A 24,232-nucleotide genomic window follows, 5' to 3' on the forward strand; every position below is an offset into this window, starting at 1 on the left:
GGGCATCCAATGTACAATGACTACTATACCCCTAAGACTACAAGTAATACCTAAACTATCCTTACATGTTATTCAATAAATACTAAGTTTCAACTTTCTTGAAGCTCTTTTTTTTGTGGCATCAGTTATCCACTGATCAAATCTCTAATGGTTTGATCGGTTATATTGTCCTGTAGCTTGGTTTCGACGCGCTTTACTTTGCAAGGATTGATTACCAGGACAGGGCAAAACGTAAGGTCGACAAATCTCTTGAAGTCATATGGCGTGGGTCAAAGACTTTTGGTTCCTCATCTCAGGTTTTGATCTTCCATTTGTTTCCATTTGAATTCTTTCTTTTAACATGTTTTAGTTTTCTGACATATCATAGTGGGCTTCCAACAGATCTTTACAGGTGCCTTTCCCGTTCATTATAATCCTCCCACTGGTTTCAGTTTTGAACTCAATGATGGCTCTGCACCTGTTCAAGTATGTAATTAGGATTACAGAGTGTTCGTGCGTACTTTGTCCTGTTTAATGGTCAATTGTATAATTTGTATTCCTCATACTTATAATCGACCAATTGCAGGATGACACTCTTCTGTATGACTACAATGTTGAGCAACGTGTTAATGATTTCATTGATGCTGCTAGGAATCAAGTAAGCCTGAATTTCTTAATTTTCCATACAGGAGATTCAAGTCCTATATTGGCTTCGATAAGAGAACAGTGTAGTTCCTACATTATTTAGCTGAATGTAAATTTTATGCTCATTGTTCTTATAATTTGGTTTTGCTCTTGTTTAACAGGCAAATGTCACACGCACAAATCACATCATGTGGACGATGGGTGATGATTTCCAATATCAGTATGCTGAATCTTGGTTCAAACAAATGGATAAATTTATCCATTATGTTAACAGGGTACTTCCATCGGATAAACTAATCATCAAAACAAAGTTTTCTTTCTTACTAATTAATTTTTCGTTAAAGTTACAATGTGTTCGTTGTTATATTCTGCATTTGAATCTTGTTACTGTTAAGTTTTTTTTCTTACTAATTAATTATTTATAAAACTTAAAATGTATTCTTACAGCTGAAACCTGATGTTACTGTTTAAGTTAATCACCATAACGATCAATATATTATGAGAAAATGAAGATATTAATAGTCATATAAAAGATTAGTGCTTCAGTTTGCTTTGGTTAGAAATTAAGACAGCATCTGTGATTTGGGATCTAGAAGACTGAATTAGGATATTTTAGGAGGCATAACTAATGAACTTTATGGTAATCATTGGAGGCAATAGTCTTCTTTTGGAATATTAATTTTAGAGCTACCCTATATAGAAGGCAATGTAGGCTGCCTATTGTCCATTTTTTTTCGGGAATATTGATCACTTGTAGAGTTTGTTTCTATTTTTCGCATCATGTTCTAATTTAGTTAGTTCCTGCAAGATTCTTTAGACTCCATGATCTTGATAATTTTGTATTTCACTTTAAAATAGGGACTTTTGAAAACCGATCTAAATAATTACTAAAATTACTGGAAAATCCTCATAAAATCCAAAAAGCAGGTGTTGTAAAAATTTTCAGTGTGTTGTGACCCTATGTGGGCCCCATGTTCACAACAACAAGTTTTATCATTTATGCTTGATCACATCAGCAGTATGGGTCCGCTTGGGTCCCTTATTTTCTTCTCTCCTTTTGCTCCTCTACTAAAAGAAGTCTGGACTGTTTCTGGCTGATGTAATGATTATTTTCTGCATCACGTTCTGTCATAACTTTAAGTTATCTGAAGATTTTAAGCCTAGGTGCCTTGTTTCTGTGGTATGTTGGTAGTTATTGGTTTTGGAAATGATTTGGTTATGCATCTTTTTTTTCCTGCCTTAGTTAATACTGCATGCAACTTTACTTTAAGGTAGTTCACACTTTCTAGGTATATCATAAAGGGTCCTATTACCCATAAGTGTCTATGAAGCCATGTTACCATGCAATAAAACCTTTTGCTTTTATTTTGTTAAATGCAATTAGTTTTTTTTTTTTCTAATCTTAAATAGGCCGCTTAAATGGATTTAGCATAACAGGATGGCCAGGTCAACGCGTTCTACTCTACCCCATCAATTTATACTGATGCGAAAAATGCAGCCAATGAATCTTGGCCGCTGAAAACTGATGACTATTTCCCGTGAGAAATACTTGTTCCTCTGCCTTTGTAACAACAGTGTGTTGTAGTTTTAGTTTAACTAATTCTATTATTTTCATAAACTTATAGATGACCTACAGATATGCGGACGCAGAAAATGCCTATTGGACTGGATTTTTTTCTAGTCGCCCATCACTCAAGGGATATGTCCGTATGCTCAGTGGATATTATCTGGTAAAAACCAACTGCGTTTGTGTCTCTGTGAGAGTCTTTAGTTTCTTTTATCTGGCCTGACGTGAGTTAATCTATTGACATATATGAAAGAAAATATCTTTGACTCATGGATTTAAATTTCGGTTCGGCCGAAATCCGGTAAAAAAAAGAATTAATTAATATTTGGGTAATTTTGGCAGAAATTTCAGAAAAATACTAAATTTGTGAAAAAAAAATTTGAATTTCTTGGCCAAAATTTCTGAAATTTTGGATTTCGGACGAAATTTAAAACAATGCTTTGTCTTAACAGGCAGCACGGCAACTTGAGTTTCTTGCTGGAAGGAAGTCATCTGGTCCCCACACATTTAGTTTGGGAGATGCTTTGGGAACTGTACAACACCATGATGCTGTCTCTGGCACCTCAAAACAACACACGACAAATGACTATGTGAAGCGCCTTGCTCTAGGGGCTTCTCACGTTGGAACCGGAACCCTATTGCTCTTTTCAGTTCCTTGATATCTGAATTTACCTTTTGCTTTCTTCTAGGTCAGTTATACTGACCTTCTATATGTTCTTTCAATGTTATAATATTTTTTAGGCAGACATAGTTGTGAACTTAGCTCTGTCATGCCTAACTAATTCAAGTTCAAGCGAACCATGCACAGCTCCTACAATGAAATTTGGCCAGGTAAGATGTTCTCATATTCTCTTACATGGAATTATTTATCATTTTCCATCCTAAATTACTTACCCTAGGCATACACGAAAGCTATTGCTGTTACTTGGGCGTTGATTTCTAATATGAGCAAACTTTTCTCAACTTGAATTGATTTTGAATATGTATACCACCTTGTCCTAAGGGGAAACCACCCTTAAAGTGCAATTGCTGGCTATGCCATAAAGAAGAACATTATGCAAACGAATGCCCACAGCGAAGAGGCAACTGAGCAGTCATAAACATATCCCTCAAGACATAGGGTTGGTCGTGTCAGCCAATCTGTATATTGTCATTTGCGTTTTGATACACTAGTTGAATGTCTGTTCGTTCGAAGGGGATCCTCCCCAATGATCAACTGTAGGACTATGCATAAACTGGCTTACTATTCTCATAGGAAAAACAATGTTCGATCATGTAATTGTCAAATAAATGAGCTTACCAACAAGATGAGGATATCTACTAGGGTCTTCAAATAAATACCCCTTCATCTTATAACAATTTTATGTCAGGATCCATAGGGGTTTCAATAGATTTTGTCCCTATCATACCTGTCTTTCTTAAAATCTCAATACCATACTTCGTATCTGATAAATTGATTTTAAGTTTTGACTTTACAACTTCAATACCAAGAAAATAGCTTAACTTCCCCAATCTCTGGTCTTAGATGCCTTTTCAGTGACCTTTTAATTGCATCAATTTTCCTTTGATGATTCTCTGTTACTGCAATGTCATCCACATATACAACTAGTATTCACAAAATTATGTGGCTGAGTACATGATTAATCCACATGACTACGATGGAACCCATACTTGGTAATAATATAGCTAACATATCAAACACGAGAGGAGAAGAAAATTGCAAAAAATTTGAACACACCATAAAAGCACAATTGAACTGTTGTGTCAGTTTCGATGAAAAAGTGAGTACCTGTTCTCACAAAACATACAGGATCTTACAGTGGCCATTTTTTTTCCAGCTCAAGTAGAACTTTTCTTCAAAAGGATCGTTATGAACGATCCTCATTGTCTGTCATGCTTTTTCAAATTATTAAGTCCATTAGTCTCACTCTTATTTAACGTTTGCTAGGGGAATTATTTGTCAATTGCAGTGCCATTTGCTCAACATCAGCTATTGTCCACCAACTGAAGAAGAGATTCCAGAAGGGAAAAGCTTAGTAAGTCTTTCTTTTTTACATCTTTATTATAAGATAAATATTTTAGATAAGATATATTTAAATGTAAATTTTAGGACATTATGTCATGTGCTAATTTTTTCAGGTTGTAGTGGCATACAATCCTCTTGGATGGATTCGCAGTGACATCATTAGGATTCCTGTGAGTATGATGCTTTAGTTTAGTTCGTGTGATTTTGATTCTTAGTGCTTTTTGTTGCTAGGCTGTTCAACAATTCGACTTTTTCTTGTAAAAGAACTTTGGAAGAATATGTAATGTTGTTTAAACACCACAATGTATCATGTTGAAGGTAAAATTTTCGATAAAATCTGTGTAATTTTCTTATAATGGTCGTTTTCAAATTATTTTTTTTCTTATAATGGTAATGTCTTACAAATTGTACCAAGACCAAGAATCTATATTGGCTTCTTAGTAAAGATGCATGATTTATAGGTTCTTTAGCCATCTATATCTATCTATCTATCTATATATGTATATGTATTACATATACATCTATGCACACAATTCTTTCATTTATCTGGTGTATTTGCTTCACAACTATAGCAAATGTCTATTTTTGCATGTACCCTTCAGCAAAGCAATCAGGCCATGTATCTCTCCACTGTCCATTATGCTTTGTGCTTCACTGTAAAAATCTACTTGCATTCAAGGTTTTACATTTCAGTTTTGGTATACATGTCGGTTGCCACATAAATGGAAACATGTCTCTTTCAGTCATAAATTTCAGTGGAAATCTTGTAAAATCACGGAAGTTTTTGGAAATGCATGCAGATGATGGAAATTTAAGATGAAACTTCAAAATATGTTGGAATAAGCACACAAACACATTTAGAAACCCTCACATAAGCAAGGCCACCATCCATAATGGTTTAACAGGATGAAACACCTAATGACATGCATCGTTGCACATGTTTGGAACAATTCTAAACTTAAAATGTATACAACCACATATACATATGCTTGAAATAAACACAAAATGCAGTAAAAAGGCCACTCCATTCATTAGTTTCATAAAGAAAGTACAATATAATGTAGTACAATGTAATGCTGGAAATATAGAGGATTTTCTAAAAATTAAAATAAATAATTCTTGAATCAAGGAAAAAATTTGACTACCTAAATCATAAGATCTGGAAAGAATAAATCATATAAAAAATTAGAAGTTAACATGCATATATGATATTTTTTTTAAATATAAATTTTCTTATTTAAAGGATTTTTTAATAAAAATAAATAAAATAATTAATAGTTGAAATGAAAAAATCCAACTCTATTAATTGTTTGGAAGAACTCTTATATAATAAAATTAGAAGCTAACCACATATATGATTGCTTATTATTCAAAAATGTACTTTTTTCCAATTTTAAAAACCCTAAATCATTAAAAAATGAAGATTCATGTCATGTGCAAATGCTTCAATCAATAATTAGTTGATGTATTTGCATCATAATTGAAGAAACAAGTAAAAATATAAAATAAGCATTTAGCACGCAAAAATAGGAAAACTTGACTTTCTTTATGCAGTTTGGTAGCATTTCAGCCAACGTGACCAAATTATTTACCGAAATCTATACATGTCGACCGAAGTATTTCGTTTTGGTGGGAATGGAAACGGAAACATATCAAACATTTCTTGGCGTTTCAGCCGACATTTAGCACCATGTTTGCTTTCGATTGGTTTATTTCCCTAAGAGGTATTACTGTATTAGTTCCCATGTTTTATTTGTTTATTATTATTATTATTTTTGAATGGTGAAAAGATTTCATTACTGAAAACGAGACTGAGAAGGTCCCAAAATACAGCAAAGCAAAGGAACAGAAAAAGAAAGAACAGGACAATAAAAAGAGCTAGGGAGGAGGAAAATCAAACATCTCGAAACTCTCCCTAGAAACTCCTTCCCTTGCCAACTCGTCCGCCTCCCCATGGGCCGACCGCTTGACATGATGAAAGGATGTCGAGGCTGACCCCAATCTGTCCTTTATCTCATCGAATAGAGCCGAAGTCTCCAAGGAGCTACCGTTGACCCCCTTAGCCACCTGATGACATTGAGTGAATCTTCCTCAATCTCTACCTTGTTCAAATCTAAGTTGTGGAGCAATTTGATTCCTTGATCAATAGCCCGAACTTCCGCCTCGTTTTATTTGTTTCTAATGCCTTCATCTCTTCTTCGTGGCCTCTCTTCATTTTGGATGATTTGTAGCTTTTTTTATGGGCCAGATGACTTGTAGCTTGTGCAACACTTGAGGGTATGGAAACAGAGGACAAGACAGGAATTTGCTAGCGAAAGATCCTAACACTTAAAAAAAATAAATCAAGATATGATGCATAGTACAGGAATGATACGAAGATCAAGGTCATTAATGGATGGAATAGGAGGAACATTGTCTAAAACAGGAATAAAAGTATCAGACGACAAAGGAAGCATAGTAGATGTACCTAGGGATGGTTCTAAGGGTTTTCATAATAACAAATTGATCCTTGTGGCTTTCTGTGACATTCTAGCTCATGCTTGGAAAGCAGTGTAAAACTATAAATCATATATAATTTAATGGGATTTGCTAGCATCCATCGCAGAAGGCATTTCGTGGATGGGCTGTTGCATGTGAGAGCAGACACACAGGCTCACTTTTCAGCAGATTTTGTCTTCATTCACGAGGTGGCTGCTCTCAGATGCAACAGCCCATCCACGAAATGCCTTCTGTGATGGACGCTAGCAAATCCCTTATTTAATATTCTATATCTTACTTCATAGTTCATACCATGTCTCTAGGACTTGGCTATTTGTTGCTTTTCAACATTATAAGCCTTAATTTGGGTTCCAAATTTCTTCAGCTTTACAATTTTTATGTTTGTCTATTGATTAGATACAAAATAATAACTCCTTTTTTGCATCATATCTATCTATATGACTATTTTGTTTACTTGTTCAGTTTTTATATGTAATTGGATACCTATTCTTCTTTGGCAACAAATCTAATGCTTTATTTAGTGCATGTTCCAATTTATTTATTCTAGTCTTTTCTGAGAGGGTCTCTTTCTATTAGGTCAATGATGATCATCTTGTTGTACGAGATTCTGCTGGCAATGCAATTGATGCACAATATGTGTTTATGGATAATGCTACAAGCAACTTTAGAAACTTTTATACTAAGGCCTATCTGGGAGTGTCATCAAAAGAACTCCCGAAGTATTGGTTTTTATTTCAAGTGTCCATTCCTCCATTTGGATGGAGCACTTACTTTATTTCCAAGGCTGATGGGAAAGGTGGGTTTCCAGTTTTTTCTGGTTTATTGTTCCAGTGTTTTAGTTTTCTATTCCTTTGTTATATAATTGTTCTAACGAAATCCACTTTATGTAACAAAATCAGCATCAGTACTACAAAAATCACACTAGTTCAATTATTATACTTCTATATAATTTTATGTCTGATGCTCCATACTAAATGATATAGGAACTGGCAGAAATGTATATCCATCGGTTATGGATTCTTCACAGAATGAGACATTTGAGGTTGGTCCCGGGGATTTTAGGATGTCCTTTTCATTAAAATCTGGACAACTAAAACGCATTACCAATTATAGAACAGGGGTGAGTTATGTTTTGTTCTCCTAATTACTTCCTGTTATATTTAATGAGTCACTTTATATATTAGATTTCTGATTTGTATAATTTATTCTTTTCCAACACCCAGTTGACAGTCAAGGTTTTTATGGTTACGCATGCTTGTATGAGTTCTAATCAAGGTTTTAAATTTCAACCGAAATCCGAAATTTCGGTCCGGTTTCGATCGATACCGAAATTGAAATTGGGTAAACATCGATACGTTACTTTATTTCGACCGAAATTTCAGGAAATTTCTGTCCGAAATTTTAGGAAGATCCCATTAAAATGTATATTTTATTCATTATTTAATATTTCCCAGAAATTTCGGGCGAAATTACCCCGAAATTTTGGCCCAAATAAAATATTGCTTTTTTTTTTTTCATCGAATTTCGAACGAAATTTCAAAATTTCGGCAAAATTTCGGTTTCTGTGGGGAGCGAAATGCATTCCGAAACCGAAATTTAAAACCTTGGTTCTAAATTAATATATGTGCTAATGAACAATTTCTAAGAACTTCAGAACTTCACATGAAATGATTCTGAAAGTGATTGTTCCAATGTATCAGGTGGACATACCGATACAACAAAGCTATTTGTGGTATGGTTCAAGCACTGGTGACGTCCAGGACCCACTAGTATGTAACTGTTATGCTTAGGGCTAAACTGTGATACTAATGCCAAAAAGTTGTTCTAACTGATTTATATGCATTTGATAATTTTCAAAGAGCTCTGGCGCATACGTATTCCGGCCAATTGGCTCCCTTCCTGGAATTGTTTCAAGATCGGTAAATCATTTTTTTTTTTTTTACCTCTGTACATGAAAAATTACTGAAAGCTATTGACATAGGGTAAAATCATAGAAGGAAATGTTTTATTAACTATTTATGGTTTCAATTATTAGTTAATTTAATTTCATTTAACTACAGGTACCCTTGAAGATTGTGCGGGGGCCTCTAGTTGATGAAGTTCATCAAAATTTCAGCTCATGGATATACCAGGTCATCTTCCTCATTTTATCTTAAAAATGTCTGTTCGTCAAGCTTCAATTAGTCTATAACTAAATAGAATTTTACGATCACCAAAAGGTTCGTGTCTTTAGAGAAAGAAATGAAGAAAAGTACAGAGTAATCACCTTTGAAATACCACGTTGTGACTTGTGAAGAAGTTTGGAGAGGCAAAAAATCATCACTCCCAGTTGTGGATATGGATTTTATTAATTAGTTATTGAGATATGCTATTGGACCTTTGATTTGAAATAATCGAGAACCAAGAATACTTTTAATCAATGTTCAAGTGTTGGCTGTTAGTAGACATGCATGATCTTGTTTATAAAGGCAAAGAAATATGCTATTGGACCTTTGATTTGAAATGCACAATGCAATTTTTTACTCTGATGTTATTTGTAATAGGGTACTAGTAAGTAATCTCTTATACATGACACCCATATTCAGGTACTTGGTCAATGTTTTTTCCTCACTTCAAAGCCTTATGAAGGGTGTATTAATCTGTAATTATCATTTTTCAGGTGACTAGACTTTACAGAGGCAAAGATTATGCTGAAGTTGAATTCACAGTGAGTCTCCTCACCTACCTTTCTTGAAAAGGGTTAAATCTGAGTTGACTATTTTTATGATTTCCAAGCTCCAACAGCTGGCTCAACTGTTCTATTTGATGAGATGAAAGCTAACTGCAAGTGACTCTTTTCCTATTTTGGCCACAAATTTCTGAAATGAAGATTGGTCCTGTCCCTCTGGACGATGGTATTGGAAAGGAGGTCATTACAAGGATACAAGCGAATATGGCTACAGATAGGTCATTTTATACAGATTCTAATGGAAGAGATTTTCTAAAAAGGGTATTGTTCAAAAATTTTCCTTCTATTTCACTCTAAATTCTTTAAGATAATGTCAACTAAGACATGCATCAGTAGCAATGGACTTACATATCAATTTCTATGTATGATATTTGCAAGTTTGGCCTAGTAGTTGGCAGATTCTGCTGGCCTAGTAATTGACAGATTCTGCTGGCATTTTTCACTGTGCACCATTGTTATAACTTTTAGAGGTACTCTTCACGCTGAATTATGTGGATCCCTTTGGGATTGAACACTACTTTAAGGCGATGCTAGTTGGACTCATAGCTTTGTGATGTTCTCTAACATGTGAACATTTTGGTGCTTCTTTGGCATGGATTTTTCAGGCAGTATGCATCGGTCTACATTTTTCCTGGTTGGGTTTGTTTGTCATATCCAGTTGAGAAATTTGTGCCACAGTCGCTCACTTCTAGCCTGTAATGAGGCACCACTATGGTCTTTCCAAAATTCCAATTATATTTCAGCGACAACCAAGGAGGGTAGTTTTTATCAGTTGGAAATTACTGGACAAGAGACTCAGATTTTGTTGCTTCTAGACTTGCTTCACTGCAGCTATGCCTGTCCTAGTAGTCTCCTTTGGACTCTGAATAATTCAGACAACCGAGACCATCTACCACTAGATGACACTCAATCCCACTGGAACTCATATTACTAAAAGAATAAGATAAACAAATGCCGTAGCTTAGTTTGCTGTATGATTTTATCTCCAGTAGACTAACTACTGTTGTTTCCAAGTATAACTTGAGCCCTTCAAATCACATGGTAGCATAATTGGCAATTCCATTCAATCTGGCCTGAATTTCCAGAAAGCTTCTTTCGACTAAGGAAACCGTAACAGAAAATGTGTAAATTCCGGATATTCCAGACTGCTCTTTAAATTTGTTCAGTTATGTTATCTTATCATTGTATATGGTATGTGACCCATAAGGATATTTTTGGTATTTTTTTAATAAGATTAGTATATAAGCTCTTTAAATTTGTTCAGTTATGTTATCTTATCATTGTATATGGTATGTGACCCATAAGGATATTTTTGGTATTTTTTAATAAGATTAGTATGTAAGTAGGGTTGGATTTCCAACCCTAACTAAGAAGCCAATCACGTTTAATCTCTTCTCCTTTTTCCTTCCATCTTTCTTCACTTCTTTGTTCTCTCTACTTATACATGGGTATTGAGTGTCGGATTAAAAAAACCTCAAAAAGAAAGATTCGTGGATTCACCAAAATATTTTAATCAATTCTCAAAGTTTAATTATAATAAGTGATATATTGAAAATTTTAATAGGTTAAGTAAATATAATTTTTTATTTTCATAAGTTTGCTATTATGATGGATAAAACACAAAACATGCGGTGATTGTAAAGTTGTGGTAGTTGACTAGTAGTATTCAGAAAAAACAAATAGAAGTGACCTAGAAGTGTCGCCATGAATCCTGAAGTATTGGAATCCGAGACGTGTCCAACAAGGGTACTTTGCCCGTTCAGAAAAAAACCGTGTAACATAGCAGCAGATTCATTGATTAAATCACACACACACACATATATGTATGTATGTATGTATACTTATATGCATGGTTTTAAATTTCGGCCCGAAATCCTAAATTTCAGATTTTGGTTGAGACCAAAACCTAAATTTGGCGAAATCTGTAATATCGGTGTTTTCCAAATTTTGGTGAGAAATTGAATTTTTTTTAAAAAATATAGAAATATTCCAAAATTTCGGCCAAAATTACCAAAATTTCTGTAAATAATAATTTTTATTATTATTGGATTTCGGCCAAAATTTTGGTTTCGGCCAAGACCGAAATTTAAAACCATGCTTATATGTATATATATACACACACAAACCATTGCGAAGTTATGTTTTTCTTTTTTTTTTGATATTGTTCTCTATTTTTTCTTTTTCTTTTCCTTCTATGAAATGACTTCTTAAAATTTCTGTTGTGCCTTTCCAGAACGGGACATTGGAGAAGATGGAACACCAAAACATTCTTTCTCGAAGAAAAATGGAATACCCAACATAATGAAATTGACAACATTACATGTAACGTTCCCAAATGTAAAGACCCATGTCGGTGTAGGCTATGGAAACTATTGTCATCCCTGGGGATCATGGGGCGGGGACGGAACTTTGTTCGCCACACTTCGGTGGCTCTTGGGATGGTTTGGGTTTATCGTATAATCTGTAATTTACCACGAGGACATTGATGCAGGACAATACCTAATTTAGGGAGACTCCTACACTCCTAATGTGATAAAGGCTTTAGGACAGTTTAGGACTTACGCGGAAAACTAAAAGAACACTTAACAACTAACCTAGGGCTGAATTAACGCCTACTTAATCTATGGGCAGAAGCAATAATGAGATCAAAATAGCATAAATAATTGTAAAGATCATAATTAGGAATGAACTAAACCTTATACAGATCAATCAAAGTGATAAAGATTCGTAAGATAAATTGATAATAGAAGGATTAGTCCAAAACTAAGCCTATGCATGCAACCAATTAAAAGAACTAAAAGATAATGTAAGACCTATCAGTTAGATGTAAATAAAGCATGAGAAATTAATAATAATCAATGAAGAAAAATAAAAAAAAATGTCCAGCATCAGGAATTGGGTCAAAACAGATTTAGGCTGTGGGGTATTTTGGTAATTTCTACAAATATAGAAATTGAAGGAAACTGCTGTCCAGATCTTAGGTAAGGGTTTAGGTAGGTAAAAGAAAGGTAATTCTAGGGTTTAGGTTCTGATTTGATGGTAGGTTTGGGCTATGGATCTTTAAAAAGGGTTCCCGGGCTTGAAAAGGGTAAGAACTTGCAATAGGGTTCAAAAAGGTTTGAAAGTTGAGATTCTTATGAGTTTTAGGTGAGGTTTAATCACTAAAACAATCCCTCAAAATCTCAAAAAAATACATTGAAGAACAAGGGAGATCTATAGATTTTGGGTTTTTCTAGTTTTAGGGTTCAAGAGCAAAGAAAATAGAAAATCTGATTTACTAACCTTGCTTGTGCTGATTTGATTGAAGAAATAGAAAAGAATAGATGGGAGAAGATGGTTCCAAACCACAAGAAGAAGATAGAAGAAGAAAGCCCAAATTTCTCGCTTCAAGCAAAACGTCAATTCTATTAAATATTTAAAAAGTCCGCTTTCATAAGTTGTATTTATAAGAAAAGAAACCCTAGAAGATAACTTAAAACCTAAGCAACTAATCTCAACCATTCATTTAATCCAAAGTAAACTAAATAAAGTTAAAAACTTATCTAAAATAGTAATCCCGTAATAGACCTATACCACTCCCTAAAAATACTCATAACTTGCTCAAATCACATATAAATCATATGATCTTGGGCTCATTAGATGGGTAATTGAAAAACCTTTATAATAATACAAAAAATACGCCAAACGGATGAGATTTGATGCCTAAAAAGTAGGTTACAAATAAAATGACGAAAATAGAAAGAAAGAAAAAAAGAAAAAGATACCCATGTCTGTGGCCCATACTAGAGTCTCCACCATCAGTCTCGTCCACGTCTGCGCTTGTAAACCTTGAATCCTCTCACATTGTTGATGTCCCCATCAGACATCTTGTCCCCATCGGTGTAGGCTACATTCCAGGGACCATCAAATGGCCATCCAACTATCGCTCAACTGAATTCCTGCATTCGTTCCATTTTATGGTATGTCGTTGGATGTTGAGAGGAATGCAAATGATATCAATTAAAAGATGTCATTTCATATGTAGCTATTTGTGTTTTTTATTCATGGAAACCTAGTCTTTGGTTATCATAATGTCTTATGTTGTCCAGGTCTGAATATTATATATTTTCTTTCATTTGTCATCACCTTTTTTGCCTTTAATATTGTTTTCCTTCTTCTTTGTGAATTTCCAGGACAGATATAATGCTTTTATTTACAGCCTCTAGAAGTTATTTAATTAATAATCATACCACAAATTTCTTGATCATAATTCTGTTTTTAGGTGCGGGACTATAGAGCAGACTGGCCTCTTCAAGTGCATCAACCTATTGCAGGAAATTACTACCCAGTAAGTATCTTATTTTAGTGAGCGACATTGTTTATGAAGTTCAACATAACCTCTCGGAACCTCTTTACAGTGCCCTGGCAAAACGAAAGCAACAAAGTGTTTTTTTTTTTTGAATGATGAAAACAACAAAGCTATATTGTTCTCATTCTATAATTGCAATTCATCTTGTACTGCCGAGATTTATTGCATCACTTCAAAACAGTATATTGGGTGATTTACGCTGTCAGGACTAGTATATTTTGTTCCTCCTAGAATCTTGGGAAGAAGAAGAAGATGAAACCTTGGAGGAAGAGATCTACTGTGATTGCTGCAGTCTCCTTACATTATGTTATAAATGTCATTTACTTGGTGCCATCCAACCAACAGTTTTTTGTTAAGATTGATACCCTGTTTTTTACCAAATGTTTAATAGGAGCAATTCTCGATGTCTTAGATCGAGCAGAAGTTATAGTGTCAATTTTTTGCAATCAAATATAATTCTTTTGTCAGTTGACTGTTAAGTTTATTAAACATTTATATACTTTGCATGCATTAATTTTATCTCCTGTTCACTTTTAATATTATTGGGAAATTTTCAGATTAACCTTGGAATATATATAGCGGATGAGAAATCAGAGTTATCGGTTTTGGTTGATCGTGCCACTGGAGGTGCTAGCCTTAAAGATGGGCAATTAGAGCTCATGCTTCATAGGTTTTATTCCCATACTTGTGCTCATTGATGTGATTAGTTCTTTATGATAGATTTATTATTCCCACATTAGAGATGTTAATCTTATTATCTCTTCTCTTTCATACAAGGCGTATGCTCAAAGTTGACTTCGGAGGTTTGGGTGAAGCACTCGATGAGAATATATGCGTAGATAATACTTGTGAGGGACTGACGGTATGTTAATAAACTTTACTTAAATGCACTTTGGAAACATGCCAACTTTATAGGGATCTTTTCGATGAGAGTGTATGCATAGAAGATACTTGCGAGGGGCTGGCAATATGTTAGCAGTTTAATGCTCTTTAGTTAAGTATACTTTCGAAACCTGCTGACTTTCTACCAATCTTGTATTATTATGTAACTAGCTAATTATGCACTATGGTTTGGTTTTGGTTCACGAATTTTCGCCATGCAGCTTCAAATCTTAAGTGGTATCAAATTTTACAGTTATTTATTGATCCTATTAGGTGATCAATTAAGTGAGTTTGGAGGAATTGTTGAATTGATACAATAGCACTCAATTATATTGATAGAATGGTACTCAAATATATTGGTGACCATAGAACTTAGCATGGAATTGGCAACAAGAGACAGATGAAGCCATGACATAAATAGTTGGTTCAAGGATTTTTCTAATGAAAATTTAGCCCGAACAATTGTTCCATAGTTGGTATTGATTTTGCATTTGCAGTGTCAGTATATGCTGAATTATGAAGCAAATTTATAAATTTTAGTTTTGGTTTCAGTTTCTGACTTTCGGTCGTCACATAAACAGAAATTTTTGCTTTCAGTTGAAAATTTCGGTGGAAATCCTGGAAAATCACGAAAACATATGGAAAAATATGCAAATGATAGAATTGAAAGATGAAACTTCAAGAAATGCTAGAATAAGCACAAATACGTACTTAGAAACCATCACATAAGCAAGACAACCATCCATAATAGTTTAAAAACATTGAACACCTAGTGACATGTATTGCCCCATATGTCTGATAATTTAGTACATACAAAATTTCACATGTAATTCATATAAATATTTGTATATAATACATGCACCACATTTCGAATGCAATTTATATAAATATAATTATGTAATGCAAACTGATATAGTATATTACTATTACAATTAAGATTTTTGTTTATGCAGTTCAGTCGTTTTGGTTTCAGTTTCGGTTTAGGTGGGGATGAAAAGCTTCATCATTTCATGTCGGTTTCGGTGGAAATTTAAAACCATGGTGTGAAGCATGGATGATGCAATATATGCCTATATTCTATCATCTGGTGAAAATGTTGTCCAAGTTACTTATTCCAAATTAGTGGTTTTGAAAGACAAAGGTTTACCCGTAAGAGTTTATTTGTCCTGATGTTTCAAATGCATCCCCCTAATACCTCAAGCATGAGGTAGTTGACACTTCTCATAACTGACAAAGGCTTAAGGAGAGCCATTAGTAAAATGTTACCCATGCAAACCCTTATTGGCAGACAACCTACATTTATGAATGTTGAATAGTGTGTTAGGGTAGTTTAGTCATTATTTGCGGTATGAGGGGTATTGTAGTCTTTGTACAAGGTCGCCCTACTTTGGGCCTATATATACATCATATTACATGGGAGCTCCCCAGTGGAGGCTCTCCCTCCTCTTCACTCCTGTTCTTCTTCTTTCTCTCTCTAACTTTACTCTAATTCTAACATGGTATCAGAGCGAAGATCCTAGGAAGAAGGAAAGAAGAGGAGTCCTCATCACACCATCTCCATTCTCCCCTAGATTCTCTCCACTCTCTCTCGGCATCTTCTCTCTCTACCATCTCTCTCAGATCCCCATGTTTTGCGCATAGCACAAGTTTTTTGTTTTTCGAAAATCTTTCCTCTCAAATCCCTAAAATCTCTCATTCCCCTCATTTCTCTATTCTCTTCTCTCACTGCCTCTCTCTTCCTCTATCCCAAATGTCGAAAATCTCTCCAAGTCTCTTGCATCTCTCTCTCTTTCGCGCGCTGTGTGCATGAGGTCTCTCTCTGTGCAAATCTCATTCCTAATATGGTATGCACAAATCCCTCTCCCTGTTTTTCTCTCTTCACGCAACTCTCTTTGCCTCGCATCTCTCGCATAGTCATAAAAAAATAAAAATAAACCCCCCATGCTCCATTCGTGTTGCCGTAAGCCTCTCAAACCCATTTTTGGTTTGCCGCAAACCCCAAATCTCTACCCAACTCCCTCATTCCTCCCTTTGTTTCTCTTTTGAATCCCTAAATCTCCACTCTACCCCTTTATTTTCTATTTTCTATATTTTTTTTTGGGCTTTTATGGCCTTTGTGTTTGCTTAAATCTACTCCCCAAAACCCTTTTCCATTCCCCAAACTCCATCCCAAATCCCTTATTTTCTCTTTTCTATATTTTTTTTTTCTTCTATGGCCTTTCTCTTGATCTCCAAGGTGCACCCCAAGTGTTTGATGAAATGTCTAATAGGGATTTGGTGCCTTGGAAGTCTTCTTTTCTTTGCAAGTTGACGGCCTTTGGCCTCAACTTGAGGGGAAGTGTTGTCATCTTGTCTTGGTATTGTCTTCATTGTTGTCTTTTCTTGTCTTGCTATTGTCTTCTTTGTTGTCTTTTCTTGTCTTGTTGTCTCCGGGCTCATGTAATCTTGTTGTCTTGTTGTCTTGCTATTGTCTTCTTTGTTCTTCGTCCTTCTTCGTTTTGTCTTCTCTAGTTGATGTATTTCACCATTCTTCGGTTATTTAGTTTCTTCTTTGCATTGTTCGTTCTTCACATTGTCAGTTCTTCGCATTGTTCGTTGTTTCTTGTTTGTGTTCTTTGTTGATTCCTTCTACACGATTGTGTAGTTCCTTCGCATAGTGTTACACATTCATCGTGGTTTGCATTGCAATCCACTTTTTAATTGTCCAACTATATGCCTGGTTGTTAGAGTGGCTTTCGACTTTATCTCTTCAGGCAACGTGCTTCCGTCGACCTTGTCTCCAGACGATGGTGTCCCCATCGTTGGTTGGTTATCTCCAGGCGACGTGCTGCCGTCGACTTTGTCTCTCCAGACGACGGTGTCCCTCGTCATTGGTTGGTTCCGATCACATTTTTTGTGGTTGTTCTTCTTCTCTTGGCGATGTGCTGCTGATCCGATGTCTCTGCTCATGGTACTTCGCCGTTGTTCGCTGCGTGCGCCTTTGGCTTGCTTATTTTTGTTCGAAGCTTGTTGTTGTTTCTCTGTTGCGGCACTTCTGTTCGATCGTTGATCTTGATGTTAGCCGTGCTATGATTCAGGGGGAGGCCCTGTTCTGACTGCTCTCGCCGTCATGCTAATTCTGGGGGAGCTGCTCCTTTTTATGGCTATTGGTCTCGCTGCTGTACTCTTGTGGTCGTTTCTTTTTTATTATCATGTTTGTCATTATGTATTCACCACACCAGCTTGAGGGGAGAGTTGTACCAAGCTGGTTGTGTATGAAATTATTGTCTTTTTTGTTGTATGGTTCTTTTAGTTGTTTATTGTAGTTTTATTTGTAACAATCTGGAGTTCTATAGTATATACACTCCACCTTGAGGGGAGTGTTGAATAGTGTGTTAGGGTAGTTTAGTCATTACTTGTAGTATGAGGGGTATTGTAGTCTTTGTACAAGGTTGTCCTACTTTGGGCCTCTATATACATCATATTACATGGGAGCTCCCTAGTGGAGACTCTCCATCGTCTTCGCTCTTCTTCTCCCTCTCTCTAACCTTACCCTAATTCTAACAATGAAGACCAAAATGGTTTCTCTTACGCCATGCATCTTCCATCCAAAAATGTATTCATGGATTATCTTAAAGTTTTAGTGCATCTTATAAGTGTTGACTGGATGGGACAATTTCTTGCCAATTTCTACCATTTTAAGTGATTTAAATCATTTTTAAAGCAGGCATTGAAATTCAAAAGCTTCAATGAATTTTTGGTCGATATTCTTCTGTATATTTGTTGTTTAGATTCGAGGAAATTATTATATGAGCATCAACAAGTTAGGGACAGGAGCACGCTGGCGCCGAACTGTTGGTCAACAAGTTTACTCACCACTTCTTCTGGCTTTTACGCATGAGGTATAACATGTATAAAACTTTGGAAAGCTTCTCAAGGTATAAAACTTTTCCCTTAATTATTCTTATGAAATTATTTGTATTACAGGAAGAGACAATTTGGAAAGCTTCTCATGTGGCAAATGCAACTTTCATGGATCCTAACTATAGTTTACCACCTAATGTTGCACTTATTACACTTCAGGTGATCTTCATATGAAATTCTATGATGTGTTTTATGTAGAGAAAAATTACCTCTGATGCATAGAGGAAATTGTTGGAATCTGGGCCAACAGAAAATACACATATTGTTTGGAATCATAATGCTGATCACATCGATCCACTCCTTGTTCAACTTCAAGATCGATGGTGCTCTCTTCCATTCTCAAAATTTCAGAAATTTTTTTTTTCCAAAGCTGCCTGTGAGTGGGGTCTTAATAGTTTTTATAGGCTTCCCTGAAATCCCAAACCTAGGGTTAGGCCCTAGCGATAATTCTTTTATTTCTGAGGGACAAATCAGTCATACCATAACCTTTATTGTAGTTATCAATATAACCATCATCAAATCAATGATTACTATCAAATCCATTGTGCTCTCCTACATTAATCATATTTATTAAACTTTTATTTTGAATTAAGTTTAAACATGGAATTTATCACTTTTTTCAATTATCTGTTTATTTCTGAATCCCCTCAATTTAAAATGTGTCTCGATTTGACCTCCCAAAATATTGTACTTGATTTCAAAAATTCCTGCAAACTAATTACTTGATGAAAATAAATATATAATAATACATTAATTTTTTAAAATTACATCACTAATTTTCTACAAGCATATTCCAAAATCGAAGTTTAATTTTGGTATGATCGATTATCATGTATTATCAAAATAATTAAATTTAATTATGTGTATCAATTGAGTTTTATAAGCATAGTCATCTTAAATTTAATTAAATAAAAATAATTAAATTTTTCATATTGAATTTCTTAAATTCGATTAGCTCTTCACAATCAGTCCAAGCATAGGCAATCGTCACTGTGTTCCATATAATTCCCTATTTCCCACACCAAAGAGTACCACAATGGCTTCTCTAGTTGAGTAGTGTATGAAACTATTATATAACACAATGTGCTCGTAATTCAACGTATTCTGAAAAGAAGTATATAAGCTCATACTTTTGTTAAATTACACTACGATCCCTCGTATGTGTAATTTTTTTTCATTGTGAATGAGCGTGGCTTGGCGTATCCCATCAATCAAACTCTACAAGAACATTTGAAGTACCATGTAAAGAGTTGTAATTCCATCGGCATGTCCCATGTTCCTATCACCACTTAGTATTTTTCGCGGATTTGTGTCAGCCTAATTAGGTCAGTATACATTCCGAACACCCCCTTTACTGTGGAAATATAGTTCCCAACCAGCTCAGAGATTTTTCAATGATTTCATCAATCACACGACGTATATTCGAGTACAATAAGAGAGAATTATACTACTGACAATAAATGGTCTTGCAAGACCTCATAAAATGTCTTAAAATCCTAGTAGTGCAGGCCTCAAATACTTTGACCCTTAAAGGGTTAAAACATATTTGATTTTGCAGGAGCTGGATGATGGAACTGTACTCCTTCGATTATCACATCTATTTGAGGTATCACAATCGACATGCAATGTTTTATAGAGATTATTTTCTAGCCTTCTATTCATTTTTACCAATTTCCATGGCTAGGCCAATGAGGATGCCACGTATTCAACCATGGCCAAAGTGGAACTTAGAAAGATTTTTGTAAGAAAAACGGTACGTTGGGCTGCTTTTTAATGGTTTATACGCTATTCAACCATGCCACATATTCAACCAAGACTTGCTTGCTCTCCCACCAAAGATCGTTATAGTAACTTATTACAAATCTTGTATATTGTTTCACCAAATTTTCTTGCACTCTATACTGTACTTTTTCAAGGACCGTCTTTTTTCTCCAATCTCTTGTCCATTGCCTTTGCTTTAAGATTTTTTTTTTTTCATTCTCTCTTCTTTTGGTTAATATAATTATAGAAGCATTTTGAATTTAAATTCTGCACTAGTTTCTTCATTAGCTCATAAAATACACTTTTGTAGATTGATTAATATAACTATAATGTTGCTTATTCCATGCTCTATCCAATCTCCATTCCATTGCCTTCGCATTTGCAATTCTCCAATGCATTTATCTTTTGTATTACTTTTTCTCAATCAAAATTGATGAAACTACCACAGTTGTTTAAAGCAATCAAGTCAGCAATTGCAAGGACTAAATTACTTTATGTTGATTGTGATTTGTCATGCAGATTAAAGAACTGAAAGAGACAAGCTTATCCGCAAACCAAGAGAAGTCAGAAATGAGGAGGATGAACTGGAGAGTTGAAGGGGATAGCAGGGAGAGCGCTGCCCCCATGAGAGGTGGACCTGTGGATAATACCACTCTTGTTGTAGAGCTGGGGCCGATGGAAATCCGCACTTTCCTGGTGACATTTTAGGTAAAAAAGTCAAATGCTCATTGTCATTTGTGGCCTATTCACAAAGGTCATGACCCTTTTTGTTTACTGAAACTAGACATTGACTTTTTTTGTGTCCTCCCCTCCTATATATTCTCTTCCCTTCATTCCAATGATAATATCATCATTCCCCCCTATTCTCACTGATTCTCTGTTTACTTTCCCATAGATTTGGCATTGAAGAGTCAATTAATTTGTCATCTTTACTAAATTGGTTACACATAAATTAGATAATTCACTTAAGTCTGTTGCTGAAACTAAAATCCTCATCAGAGATTAGATATTCTTATGCATGCTCTTAACCTGGTGTTTGCTTTAGATTTTTAAATATTGCCCAATAACCGTATGCTATTTTTTTCTGAAAATTTCAATAACTGTATGTTATGCTCAAGGGATCACGTCACAATAGGATTTTCATCGATGATACTCATGTACGATTCTTTGACTCTTCTTGAGGCCTAAAGTGCATGTCCTACACAACACTTCATGGATATTTTTGTTAGTCAAATATTTGTTTGTTTCAAATATTTGCATCTATATTCGAATTAACTATCATTTGTTTGCTAAGGTCTTATATTTTCATTATAACATTAAATATATGAGTTTAACAAATGCCTATTTTAATTTATTTTTAATTCCGTTATCCAAGTAAGATCTAGTAAAGTAATATGTTATTTTATTTATAGATGTCATGTGTCCTATCTCATAGCATATGATACCCGGATCCATATGTGTCCTATTTTTTGAAAAATGCCAAGTTTTATCTTTGTTCCCATGTTTGTGTCCATATCCATGTCTTTCCAAACTAAAATATGAGCATGCAAAATTTCAAGTGGTGGCCACTTGTTCAATGATCAAAACCATTTGTGTGTGTTATGGATGGGTCATGGAGAAAATTCCATTCCCCATTGGGCAATTCTAACAAAAAGCCACTCTCTTCATTCATGAAGAAATCTTTACAAATTGAAGGCTTAGAATCGTCTTATGAGTTTTCACCCATAATTTATCTAGGGACCCAGACCAGCACCTTAAATTTTATTAATATGAACAAATAAATACTAAAGGGGGCTTGTCAGCTTACTTCCAAACCCAAAAGAAAATAAGAAACAAAATCACTTACCTCTATATGTAGCAATACCCAAAACACCACAACCAGCCTCTCCCCTAGGTTCTATAGGAAGCTCATTCTATTTTTTTCATTAGTTCAAGCAAAGTTTGTTAAAGATTCTGTCACTTGGTTAACTTCTCTGTATATTTAGGGGAAATAGTAAGATTCATAAACTAAAATAAATAATCAATCTCATGTCAATAATAAAGAATCAACAATGGGATATTTCTTTTTGTAACAACCCAAATTAATATTGCCACACATTTTAAACTCCCCTCTTTACATGTAATTTTTTTTTTTGTTATTTTGTGCGTTACTCATTTTTGTTTTATTATTCATATGCAGGATGCCGACCCAAACTAGTTTGGGACGAAGGCTGAGTTGAGTTGAGTTGAGTTGAGTTTGCAGGATGCTGATCCGACGGTCCAGGTGCACTGCTTGGGCAAAGGTCCAAGCCACGACAGGACCCACAAAATGGGTTGTCTTCATCTCCTACACATCTGCCACCTGTATCCCTTTTGAGGGAGGGACACCAATCTTTGGGTCCCACTTACATTGAAGACTTTCCCTTTCTATAATTATGATATGAATAAGCATTAGTAGAATGCAAAAGCAATGTCGGTATGGCTAATAAGATCATAAAGGTAAAAAAGGAAGTTTTCATATGGTGTCCCCACATACTTCATTTGTATGATCATTCGCAGCTACATGCCGACATAGGGTTGGCAATTAAACCTGTGAAAAAGGGGATCCGCCCCCACCCTGGATGAGGATTGAAAATATTCCCCGAAGCCGGGACGGGACGGGGAACTGGATTGCTATGGCCCCGCCTATCCGTAATCTCCGTATAAAATTGAATTTTCCGCTATTACATTTGGGTTTGCCGCTTTTTATTTAGGTAACCGCAGTTACCATAGAATAAATTTCGTTAGGTATTCCTAATTTATTCCTAATATTTTTCTCAAATACATTTTTAATATAAAAAAATCCATTAAACACATTTTCCTATATGCTCTGTTTGGATGCTGGTAGATGTTGGGGGGATTTAGAGAAGAAGTCAAAGGGAAATCAAAAGGAAATCAGTCAACGGGGAGATTGTGAGCAAATCTCCCCGACGTTGTTTGGTTGGGTGTAGGAGATGTGCATGGTTTTTACCGTATTTTTTAAGATTTTTTTGGGGAATGTTATTAGCACTATTGTTTTTTGATGAGGGCACTCCTCACTTTATAAAAAGTACGGTATGGCCCGCACCATAGGATTATCCAAACCGTCCATTAGATGGGCCATAGCCTAAATAGGTTATGCCCTAAAATTATTTCCATTGGTTGATTCTAACCCTCGGATCTATAGAGGGTTAGGATCAACCCTCTAACATTCAGATTGGAGGGTTAGGATCATCCTAGGGAAATGATTTTTGGAGCATAACCTATTTAGGCTATGGCCCATCTAATGGACGGTTTGGATCATCCTATGGTGTGGGCCATACCGTACTTTTAATAAAGTGAGAGTGCCCTCATAAGAAAACAGTAGTGTTAACATTTCATTCTTTTTTTTATAGGAATTTGCTAGCAAACTTCTCTTATGCCACTTCTCGGCATGTGGCCATCCTTGGTGCAAAGATGCGCACATGGGCAAAGGTTGCTAGTAAAAGCAAAAATAAGCAAAAAAAAATGGTAATCATTACATTAAAAAAAAGTAAAATAGCATAAGTTATAAAGTTTTAAATGAAAAATTGCCTAGAAATGGTTTTAAAGTTTGAAAATTACGAAAAAAATATCACAAAATGTAGTAACATATGATAATTACGGAAAAAACTACAAGCAAAAGTAGAAAGTTATGACAATTACAGTGAAAAAGAATTTCCCTGAGAAATTCTCCCATTTTTCCTTCAATTTCGAGAAATTCGTCCGGCGAATTTCGAGGGTTCCACGTCACCTAACAAGCGCCCGGCATAATCGGCCGACATAACCGGCCGACATAACTGGAGGTCAAAATTTCAATTTTTGCTAAATTCCTACCAAACACCCCTCGGGTAATTAGGGAATTACATTCCCTGCTAT

General features: G+C 35.2%; 1 protein-coding gene across 4 annotated transcripts in view; it reads left to right on the forward strand.

The window, feature by feature from the left end:
- LOC143886487 (alpha-mannosidase-like) overlaps positions 1–23,171 on the forward strand; it is a 29,243-nt gene extending 6,072 nt beyond the window's left edge. The window contains exons 5-30 of one of the 4 annotated variants that reach the window (XM_077390475.1): positions 177–296; positions 382–465; positions 566–637; positions 786–899; positions 2,062–2,162; positions 2,261–2,354; positions 2,644–2,811; positions 2,933–3,022; positions 4,162–4,227; positions 4,331–4,387; positions 7,293–7,512; positions 7,700–7,836; positions 8,417–8,485; positions 8,576–8,635; positions 8,777–8,848; positions 9,376–9,423; positions 9,586–9,705; positions 13,706–13,771; positions 14,350–14,462; positions 14,570–14,654; positions 18,445–18,555; positions 18,641–18,736; positions 20,136–20,183; positions 20,262–20,330; positions 20,858–21,046; positions 22,518–23,167. In XM_077390475.1, coding sequence (XP_077246590.1) covers positions 177–296; positions 382–465; positions 566–637; positions 786–899; positions 2,062–2,162; positions 2,261–2,354; positions 2,644–2,811; positions 2,933–3,022; positions 4,162–4,227; positions 4,331–4,387; positions 7,293–7,512; positions 7,700–7,836; positions 8,417–8,485; positions 8,576–8,635; positions 8,777–8,848; positions 9,376–9,423; positions 9,586–9,705; positions 13,706–13,771; positions 14,350–14,462; positions 14,570–14,654; positions 18,445–18,555; positions 18,641–18,736; positions 20,136–20,183; positions 20,262–20,330; positions 20,858–21,046 — 2,469 coding nt within the window. In that variant the 3' untranslated portion in view covers positions 22,518–23,167. Of the gene's footprint in view, positions 1–176; positions 297–381; positions 466–565; positions 638–785; positions 900–2,061; positions 2,163–2,260; positions 2,355–2,643; positions 2,812–2,932; positions 3,023–4,161; positions 4,228–4,330; positions 4,388–7,292; positions 7,513–7,699; positions 7,837–8,416; positions 8,486–8,575; positions 8,636–8,776; positions 8,849–9,375; positions 9,424–9,585; positions 9,706–9,835; positions 9,915–10,049; positions 11,237–13,705; positions 13,772–14,349; positions 14,463–14,569; positions 14,655–18,444; positions 18,556–18,640; positions 18,737–20,135; positions 20,184–20,261; positions 20,331–20,857; positions 21,202–22,517 lie in introns of those variants that run through there. The other 3 variants (XM_077390476.1, XM_077390477.1, XM_077390478.1) reach the window with 3 other exon arrangements.
- The last annotated feature ends 1,061 nt before the right edge of the window (positions 23,172–24,232 follow it).

Source organism: Tasmannia lanceolata, unplaced genomic scaffold (assembly GCF_043159265.1).
Source record: "Tasmannia lanceolata isolate RefF3 unplaced genomic scaffold, GAP_Taslan_0.1 ptg000011l, whole genome shotgun sequence".
Classification (NCBI taxonomy): domain Eukaryota; kingdom Viridiplantae; phylum Streptophyta; class Magnoliopsida; order Canellales; family Winteraceae; genus Tasmannia; species Tasmannia lanceolata.